At 35.2% G+C, this 10,938-nt stretch overlaps 1 protein-coding gene across 1 annotated transcript in view; it reads right to left on the bottom strand.

Moving 5' to 3' along the window:
• The window catches only part of slc26a3 (solute carrier family 26 (anion exchanger), member 3), a 36,905-nt gene extending 30,632 nt beyond the window's left edge, over nucleotides 1-6,273 (bottom strand). Inside the window, exons 1-3 of the mRNA XM_015400136.1 lie at nucleotides 6,143-6,273; nucleotides 2,713-2,852; nucleotides 174-284 (exon numbers count right to left, since the gene is read on the bottom strand). Of these exons, the coding sequence (XP_015255622.1) occupies nucleotides 174-284; nucleotides 2,713-2,852; nucleotides 6,143-6,273 (382 nt within the window). The remainder of the gene's footprint in view (nucleotides 1-173; nucleotides 285-2,712; nucleotides 2,853-6,142) is intronic.
• Nucleotides 6,274-10,938: the final 4,665 nt, after the last annotated feature.

Raw genomic sequence — 10,938 nt, 5'->3', positions numbered from 1 at the left:
ATGATGTGAATTGGCTCCATAGAAATAAACTGAATAGAATTGGAAATAACTCAGAAAGAAAGAGATATTCCTGTATACTGCAAGTTAGAACTTCTGATGGTCAACTTCCAGAAGGCAAGGCATTGTTCAGAGGATGAAGCACAGCCACAACCTGCACTGCATGCCGGCCTTACCTACTGAGATGTGCCTGGAGGTGCCCAAGAAAAAGTAGATAACGACTGGAAAGAAGGCAGCGAAGAGTCCATACCATGGAGGCAGGGAGGCCAGCAGGCAGTAGGCCAGACCTGAAATCCACAGAGAACAAGACATGGTCACGGACCCGCGGCATATTGGTCATTTCTTTCATTCAAAGCCAGTTAGCTCATTGACAACTTAAAAAACAGCTGAGAATAAAACGGTCAAAGACAAAGCTAGAGGAGGCAAATGAAACCCAGTAAAATCAATAGGAAATAAAACATTAATATGCAAAACAATGAAATACCGATAAGGGAAAAAATGATGATTTAACCTCAGAAAATAAAGATGGTCAATAAGAAACGATCTATGCTGGTGAAGATTCTCAGTCAACCATGTCATAGTGATTCCAAAAAAGTTAAAATCAATCCAGTGGATTTTGTTTCCAAGTTTGAAGACGTTTCTCTTCCATCCTGGAAACTTTTTCAGTTAAAAATGTCAGAAATAGCGTTTAGTTCCAGGTTTTATCCAGCAGCCCAACAAAGCCTGTCTTTAGTTTAGAAAACATGCAAATAGAAACGGATGAACGGGTCCCCCCCTTTGGAATGGGGGTCGTTTGGCTTCTTTGTTAGCCTGCAATGCCCCACACCTGTCTATGTCTCTGAAAGGGGGGTCGTTAAAGGGAATTGTTGGGGCTGGCTGAATAGGTGAGGTGTTCTGGTCAAAGTAAAGTGATAACGATGAAAGCAAAAAGGGATCAACTCAACTGCGTCATTGGAACGTTAAACAGAGGGGGTGGACTCAGATTTCAGCTTCTACACAACAAAAAATGCCTTTTAAAAAATAAAAAAATATAGTGTTTTAAGTGAATTATTGCTTATTTCGAGCTAAATAATCTGCCAGTGCAGCAAGCAAATGAGACTTGGTAAGATTTCTTAAAACAAGTAGTAAGCATCCAAAAAAGTAGTAGTAGAAAGTAGAAAAATCTATTTTTTCTTTTACTTGTTAAGATTTTTTCTCTTATTTTAAGCAATTTATTCTCATTTATTCGTCATTATTGCTTAGAAATAAACGTCCTCTAACCAATTATTGCTCAAAACAAGCATAGAACAGGCTTAAAAACAAGGCAAATGTACTTGATACCAGTTCATTTAAAGGCTTTAAAACTAGTCTGTTTTTCTTAGCTAGAAACAATTTCATTATTTAAGAGTAGTGTATGGGAAAAATACACTTGAAAAAAACTTCAAAACGTTTTTTTATTAATATTTTAGCAGAAGTGTCACAGAATTAAGTGAACCACTGCTAAGGTTCAGAATCTCAAAGCTAAATCATGAATGACCCGATCAATTTGAATGCAATCAGATTTGATTAGCTGGGATATCTTAATGAGATGGGGTCAGTTCTTAAAACAGGTTAATATAGATCGTCTTATTGTCTTGAAACAAGTAAAAATGTGCTCACAATCTAAATGTTAACGCGACTCAGTCCGCAATGTGAGCTATTTTAAGAAAAAAAGTTGCTCAGAATTAGTTGTATTATCTAGTTAGGATTAAAAAAATGAATTTTCTTAAAACAAGTCAAATAATCTTAAGAATATTTAGTCTTACTAAGAAAATACATTGAAAAACAAGTGTAATAAGACCAAAATGCTTAATTCAAGTTTATTACACTTGTATAGATTTTCCTTTTTTGCAGTGTAAAAACCTACAATGCAAAAACGATCTAGAAATAAGTAAAAATTTCCTAAATTAAGTGTATTCACTCCTAATTTGAGTAGGTAAATGAGATAGTTTGCCAATGGAATTAGCATTTTTACTCTTAAAATAAGATAATTAGATAACATGCACTTGAAATAAGACAATGCAATTGTGTTTTCTTATTTTAAGTGTAAATTGTCTTGTTCCATTGGCAGAATGTCTCTTTTACCTCCTCAATTCAAGACCAAATGCACTTATTTTAAGAAAAAAAATTACTTATCTAGATTTAGATTTTTTGCAGTGTACAATGCAGCAATCGAGTTGATTCCTTCCCGCTATCATCGCAATAAATCCCATAAATGATCCACCTCACCTCAGAGCGTAACCCTGAAAGCTTGAGTTTGACCCTAAAAAGTTGGAAAAAGCTGATTTTCTTTCACCATTTTTCTGCCCTTGGCAGAAACTGGTTACCAGTGGTGGGAACAGCTGGTGTTTACAACACTGTCGATACCTCCAGGAAAAAGAGACAAACGGCTGAGTTACAGCAGGCGAAGCGTGACGTCAGCGCGGCATCATCAACATTCCTTAGATCAGGAGCAACGGCTGCTGATGCAGACATACGGGGATGAGCGGGAGGCTGAACATTGACTAAAGCACTTCTGGGTATGTTTGCTTTGTGTGTGTCTGTGGGGGGGGTCACGCCTGAGTACAATTCCTAAATTCTACCTTTGACTTCACAAGAAAATTAATGATCAAAGGAATCGCTATCAGCAATGCATTCTGGGTTAATCAGTAGGAAGAGCCTGCATCTGGACCATGGTTTGTGCTTGTTGAGTCGTACCTTGCAGAACAGCCACCAGTCCAGTGCTGATCCCAGACACGACGTCGCTGAGCAGCCACTCTTTGACTTTGTAGATCTTCATCCAGCCGATGACTGGCAGGAGAGACAGCGCTGCGTTCTTGGCGCGTTTGGCGTCGCAGCTGAAGCCAGATCAATAAACAATAAACAGACAGTCACTCCCTCTGCTTTTTTATTATTATATCAGCGTCTGAGTCTGCAGCAGATGTTCTTAAATAAACGCCCTCTATATTTTAATATGGATGCATACTAGTTTTCCAGGTTCTATGGCAGAAAAACATCCCCGTAGCATAATACTGCCACCACCGTACGAGGCACCATGTTGCACATGTTTGAATTTTAGTCCTAAAAATTTGTATTTTTTCAATGAATCAGACCAGATGGTCTATTTTCTCTTAGTTTTGGAGCCTCTGGGGCACCTGGTGAGTTCAGGTAGGTGATTCGGTTTCTGTAAACACCTAATTGCTGCACCAAGGAATACATTTCTGCTTTCCTTTATTGCTTAAACTGCAAAAAAAATCTGAATCTAAGTCATGTTTTCTTGATTGAAGAGATAAGTGGGACACTTTAACAATGGAAAAAAAGACAATTTACATTTACACTGCAAAAATGTCTTAAATGAAGTGTATTTAATCTTAATTTGAGTTGGTAAATAAGATAATTTGCCAATGGAACGAGTATTTTTACACTTAAAATAGGATAATTAGATAAAATGTGCTTAAAATAAGACAATGCAGTTTTTTTTCCTTATTTTAAATGTAAATTTTCTTGTTCCATTAGCAAAGCATCTCACTTAGCTGCTCAATTCAAGAACAAATGCACTTATTTTAAGAAAAAGTTACTTATTTAGATTTCAATTTTTCAGTGTAAAATACTTTTATTGTCCTTTTAAAAAGTGCATATTATCTAATTATCTTCTTTTAAAGGTAAAAAATACTCATTCCATTGGCAGGTCATCTTATTTACCTGCTTAAATTAAGAGTAAATACACTTAATTTAAGAACATTTTATTCATTTCTAGATCATATTTGCAGTGTTAAATGAAAATGTTGTAAATCTACTTAATTACGAACAATATGAAGCAGGAATACATTTTGTTGGAGAGTTTATAATAAATATACATAAAATATAACACGGGGTTTGAACAAAAATCCCAGAGAAAGCTGAAATAAACAGTTTAGGAAACATGAAAATTGTGTAATTAAATTGTGAAAGTGAAAAAAAAGACATACGCTGCGAAAAATATTCTGAAAAGTAGTAAAAGTGTCTTAAATTAGGTGTATTTACCCTTAATTTGATTAGGAAAATAGGATGATCTGCCAATGGAATCTGCATTTTTACCCTCAAAATAAGATAATTAGATAATATGCAAGAGACTGCAGTTCTTTTTTATTATTTTAAATGTAAATTGTCGTCTGCCATTAGCAAAGTGTCTCATTTATTTCCTCAATTCAAGAAAAAAATGCACTTATTTTAAGAATCAATGACTTATTTAGATTTAGATGTTTTGCAGTTTACTATTATTACACTGGGAAAAAGTAATTTTATCTTATAATAAGTGCCTTTGTTCTTGGATTGAGGAGGTAAAAGAGACATTTTGCCAATGGATCAAGAACATTTATACTTAAAATAAGAAAACTCAATTGCATTGTTTTATTTCAAGTGCATTTTATCTAATTATATTGTTTTAAGAGTAAAAATACTCATTCCATTGGCAAACTGTCTCATTTACCTGCTCAAATTAAGGGTAAATACACTAAATTTAAGAAATTTTTACTTATTTCTAGGTTGTCTTTCCAGTGTAGGTGGTAGAAAAAATTAAAAAAGTAAACATTAATCCCCAAAATGAGGTCAGAGAATTCATTCTGGATTAAAATATGTTTTGTAAATTTGATCTTTAAACTATTCAGGTAGAAATCCAAACTAAACTGACTTTCTGAAAAACGTCTGACTCCTGATATTTGGCTTCAAGCCTCAATATTTACTTTTCCTACATTTAAAAACTGATGTCAGGAAAGACTGTAAAGCCTGATTGGATATAAAGACGGTGAGAAAGAAAACCTGAAGTGCTTTTTAGAAGTCAAACAAAGTTAAAAGGTACATGAGTGCAGATCTTCAGGGGTTTTAGGACTTAAACACAATAAAACCTGACCTGAACACAGACCCCAGTTTAAACTGTAAAAACCAGAGATAAATGTTCAACAAAACGACAGTAAAAGCTGCTGGTTTGGTTTTGGGAGGTTACAGAGTTTTTCCATGACTTCGATAAAACTCTCATGAATTCAACTCTTTTATCCAGATATTTTCTAACCAGATTAGGTTAGAAAATAACACAAACTGTGAGTAAAGCTACGAGATGCAGCAACTTCGGCTAAAAGACAGACATAAAACCGTCGTTTCAAGTTAAAGTATTGAAGTACTCACTTTGGAAACTTAACTATTCAAAAGTACAAATAAAATTTTCTACTATGAGTTAATTTCTGTCTAATTTTCAGAGTAATTTCAAAGAACCTGTAACTTTCAGAAACCTCCTGGTGTACTGGTGCATAGAACCACCTGCTATAGATTCTACACCACCTGGAAAGAACTTCTGCATAGAAATACAACAAAAAATAAGGACATATATCTTATTATTTTTATTTATAAAGAGATCAAATAGAAAACAGGAGAGTCTTGATTCTCCTCACATGTTCAATGAGGAATAGAGGTTAAAGGTTGAATCTCTGACCACAAAGAAACTATAACTCTGCTCTAAGACTCATCCTACGGAAAAACTTGGCCACCTGGCAACAATTAACGCCTTAATAAAATCATAAAATTCTAATAATATCTGCTCTGAGCTTCTCTCATCTGTGGAACGTCATTAAATCTGTAGATCAGTGGCGTCTAGATTCAGTCCTAAAGGCTGCTATCCGCCATGATGGATGAAAAACAGCAACAGAGGATTAAAAAGCTGAGCTGAACCAAAGGAAGAAGGAACTAACAGCTTCCTGGAAATGGTTAAAGTTATAAAAAAATAAAAAAAAGTACTCAAGTAATATAAAGATACTCAGCAAAACTACTAAAGTACAGTAATCAAGTAAATGTACTTTGTTAGTTTCCAACCCTGCATTTGGATCAAATTGAATATATCCCTTTCACATATAAGCTTGTATGATGTCATCAATGGCTTGTTGCTGACATCCAATCAGGAATGGAGATGGGGCCTTTTTTTTTCCCACTGCTATTTTTCTCATCTTTTTTTTCCTTATGGAATCTATTTTTTTGCCTTTTTCATCAACCTAAACGCCACAAAGCAGGATTAGCCTTTTATTTTCTTGCTTTCATGCATAAAAAAAGTGTCATTTTGTGGCACATTTGACACTGTGGTGTAATATCAGAGTTGCACTAGTGATAGGACCTTAGAGCTCACCTGAAGTACTGCCTGACGTGGTCCAGCATGGTCTTGCGGTGTCTGTAGACCTTGTTGTGCTTCTCGTTGAAGGAGTCCTCCGAGTACAGCGGCCTGGCCACCACGTACTGCCTAGCTCCTGTTCGCATCATCTCTGCTGCCTGGGGGACGGCTGCTCCTTCTCTATGTGACTCTGAGGTGGGATAATCACATTAGGGGTTAGGAGGAGAAACGCGTGCCACCTTTGAACGTCACTTTTCAAAGCTCCAGATCCTCAGACTCAAACAGAACACAGAAGCCAGGCGATGCTCCTCTCTGTCCGGCTTTGACAGGTCCTGTTTTAGCTCCGAGTCTGAGGGACTGCTTGGAGATGGAAGCGGAGCTCATTTTTTACAGCAACTTTTGATTTAGGAGGAGCAGAGCCGGCCCAAGCCTCCATGAGGCCCTGAGCAGAATTACACACTGGGGCCCCTATATTTCTTTGCATTTCATTGCAGCATTTGAGAAGCTGCTTACAGGCCTCTATCTGCATGCATTGTAATAAAACAAACTAGTGTGCAGTTTATTTGTAATAAAAATCAGAAGTATGAGAACAAATTAAAAACTATTAATAAAATTGCTTTAATAATAATAATAAAAACTGAGCAAAAACAGATGTAATTGAATAAAAATGCATCAATGCATTTATTTTTTATGTAAAAGTTCAACAAACAATTTCAACATGCAATTTTTTTTCTTACTTTTTCATAGAAAAAACTTTAAACATTCAAAAGCGAGTCACTGTTTTTTAGGGGGGCCTCCAAGTGCCCTTTGTCCCAAATCCTGTGGCCGGCCCTGCGTTGAAGTTATGATGCTGCCGCAAATTGGTATATTGGAGTCCTTTTAGTTACAGATTCACTTTGGTAAATTAATGATGAATATAGGCAATAAAATGAAATTATGTAGAATATTATATGAAAGAGCATCATTTGTTTTTAAGTAAAAAAGATTAAATAGAATATGACTAAATTTACATCGAATTAGATTTAATTACCCCCTAAAATTTAATTTTTAAATTTTAGTTTGTCAACTAAATAATACTTTATTTTTATGGAAGCTTTAGTTTAAGTCAGGAACAGTAAGAAAATGGAAACTAAATTCATTTTAAGGTTTAAATCTGTTAAGCAAGAGCAAATATTAAATTTAAAAGATATAAATAATGTCAAAAATGTCCCAAAAACATTAAGCAGTACATTATTTCTTTATTTTTTAGGATTAAATCTGTTAAATAAGGGCTTATTTCACATACCTGGTATCAGATGTGAGCTTCCACGCTCTGCTGCTCCTGTTCCAACACCTGAGGATCAACTGTGACCACAGACGCTTCTGCCATCAATAAATGCCACCTCAACCTCTTATCACGACTGTAATTATTAACAGCAATTATGATGAAGTCCCTGGTTCACCCAGCTGCCGGACACCTGCCTTACCCTTGACCATTGTTCCCACTGATAGACGTGAAGCGCAACTTTTAGTGCAGAGGAGGACGTAGACAGGACAGAACATTCTAGCTATTGCGAAATAGAAATAAAAGTAGCAGTTATAGGAGGGGGCAGATCTAAGTGTTCGCTGCTGGGATTTGTTCTGATGAGGAAAGACCAAAGCATTAGCTGTAATCCTTTTATTTTATGATGAAAAAGCCAAACTTGTAACAAGCAGAACAGTAGAGATAAAGTTGATGCAGTCAAAGTGCTGAGAATGGTCAGAATCCCTTCATTTGGGTGGAATGTAAACATCACACCGTGTGAATGACCTCATTTAGGTTTCAGCTCTGAATTAAGCAGAGGAAACATCTCTCACAGCGCTCTGCTTAGGAAACGTGAGTTTAATCAGAAAGATCCATCAAACAAGCCAAGGCTGAATTTCCTCATCTGATATCAGGAATAAAAGTCACACTATTTATCAGTTTTAATCTGACAGAGATAACGCAAAGTTTGGATTGGAAATTTCCCGTCAGATATGAGAAGCACTAATAAATCTCAATGGTCCGATTGGGATTTTTCAGAAGGCAGTTCTGAAAATCACCAAAAAAACGTTGGTCATGTGACATAATGAGTGATAAATTACACAGAACTGATTAATATTTAATATTTGCAGGAAAAATGATGCCACTGTTTACCAGTTTGAACTCTGTGCTCATTTATGGCCAATAAATCAAGACAATGCAGACCTATATGTTTTCATGTGCAGTAAGCTGCTGTTAAAGAAAAAAAAAAACATAATTACTTCTGAGAAAATCCACTACTGGGTCAAAATGACCCAACCGGTCTTGATTTAACGCAACAATGAGGGTCAAAGGTCGGCTTCAGTTACAACATTAGATTTAGTTTATTTAGTTTTTCATTTAACCACTTTACCACTTCGCCAAAAGTAGCCATTTTATTCAATGTACTTTATTTATACTATTTTTTAGTATTTTCATTTGTGTTAAGGTTAATTTTACTTTATATTCTTAAGAAAAGTATAGTAGAGTATACTGGTAGAAGTTGTAATATAAAAAAATTGATACTAAGATACTATTATTTTTACTCAAGTTAATTTGTACCTTTGATTTCAACTTTTTTTCTGCCACAAAGTTCTGCTCCTTAAAATATCTCCATCAACATATGGAATGAGAAAAGAATACCTGTAGTATTTAATTGAAGTATAACTTAAATATTCCTTAATAAACTAAAATATGAACTGCAAGTGTTTACCTTTTACACTGGCGGAGGTGTCAAAAGTATAAATGTTTATTTGTCCAGTTGAAGTAAAAATGCTGATGTTTAACAACACTTTATAGAAGTTACAGGATCTTTAATCCATTAAAGGAACATTTTTTACAACTTGCTTAGAATTCATTTTCTTAGCTTTATAACTAATGGTAACAGCGTCACATTTAATTTTGCATCATCTTGAAAAACTGTTATTTTTTCAAATACCAACAGGCCATAAAACTTATAATGAAACAAAAATAATGAGTTTATTTTTAAAATTTAGGGACTAGAAGTAAAAAAAGCTTTCCAAAAAAAGAATTACTCCAGAAAAGTATTGATAGTCTTCATTTCTACTGTAGTAAAATAAGGAAGTATTTATACTTTGTTACTTGACACATCTGTACACTAGTACTATAAAGATGAATATACTAGCTGCATACTTGACTCTTTGTTATGACCATGTAATGTCATATTAAAGTATATGTGAACATAAGAATATCCCAATTTAATCTGAAGAAGTATTAAATTCTAGTACTTTCAAGTAACTAAGTACATTTGCTATACTTAACAGAATTAACTTCTGTTAGAAAATGGGTATACATGATGCCAATATGCACTCGGCTGGGGATTTACCATTAGGCAATACTAGGCAGTTGCCTAGGGCCCCAAGTTCCTGGGGGCCCGATAAAACTCTTCCTTATTTGTACACACACTGCAAAAAATGTAAATCTAAATAAGTAATTTTTTCTTAAAATTAGTGCATTTTATCCTAAGTTGAGGAGGTAAATGAAACACTTTGCCAATGGAACAAGACGATTTACATTTGAATTAAGAAAAATCAATAGCATTGTCTTATTTCAAGTGCATATTATCTAATTAACTTATTTTAAGTGTGAAAATACTCATTACATTGGCAAACTATCTTATTTACCTGCTCAAATTAAGGCTAAATACACTTGATTTAAGACATTTTTACCTAATTTCAGATTGTTTTTGCAGTGCATTAATTATGTTTTTAATAAAAAAAAAAAAATCATTAAGCTAAAACGCCATCAGAACGCTGATAATATTAAGTGTGTCTCAGCCCCCCCCTTCAGTGTCCACCATATTGGATCAGTCCATTTGCTGCACATGTTCAGAAAGGTCCAAACAGACAGCAGCAAACCATTTGAAAACAAACCATGCAAAGAGCAGTGTTGCCAACTTAGCGCTTTAGTCGCTATATTTAGCCACTTTTCAGACCCCTCTAGCACTTTGATTTCTAAAAAGCTCCTAGCGCCAAATCTAGAGACTTTTTTCTGCTACTGGAGACTTTGGAGACAACATCTAAAAGCAGCGAACTCTGCTCTCCAGAGCGAGTAGATTGGTAACCCCGCCTCCTGCTCTCCTCTATCTTGTCTGCTGTCATGATTCATGCAGCTATTATTTCATCCAAATGAAAAATGGAGAACAGATAAGCAGATCATGGCTTGTCTACAGTGAAAAGAAGGACTGGGTTATTTACTTTGGCCTTTTTGGAAACACAGGAAGGAGCAATCAGCTAAGTGAGCTTAGTGCTTGGAAAAAATCTTTCATTCCTTTAGAGACAGCATGAAAAGTCAGCTGAGTACAAAACATAGAGAGGAAAACAAGAAGAAAAGGGACAAGAAGAGAGGGACACAACCTAGAACAGATAATGGATGTCTATTCTATTAACATTTCTCTATCTGGAGAATGTTTGTTTTTTTATGTGTTGCCTTCTCAATTCAGAGGGGCCCCTGCCTGTCTTTGCCTAGGGCCCCACATTTGCTAAATCCGCCCCTGTATATACTATTTTAGAGCAGAAGCTCTTTTAAAAGAGAAAATTAGGTATCAGAACCAAATTAATGCAGCACCAGAGGGTTATGGAAAGCATCTTGCACAAACAACAGCTTTATTATCTCTAATGAGACTTTTATTATCCAACACTTCCCTTCTGATAACGGAATTAATGCTCTATATCAGGTCCAATAAAGCAGCTAAACTCAGTGTGTGGTTTGAACTGGCAACGGCTATCAAAAAATATAAATGTTGAATAAAGTAACATTTTCAGAACTGCAGAAA

This window comes from Cyprinodon variegatus, unplaced genomic scaffold (assembly GCF_000732505.1).
Source record: "Cyprinodon variegatus isolate N-32 unplaced genomic scaffold, C_variegatus-1.0 Scaffold1076, whole genome shotgun sequence".
In the NCBI taxonomy this organism is placed as follows: domain Eukaryota; kingdom Metazoa; phylum Chordata; class Actinopteri; order Cyprinodontiformes; family Cyprinodontidae; genus Cyprinodon; species Cyprinodon variegatus.
The sequence above is the reverse complement of the archived record's forward strand: the minus strand, read 5'-3'. Positions and strand labels throughout refer to the sequence as shown.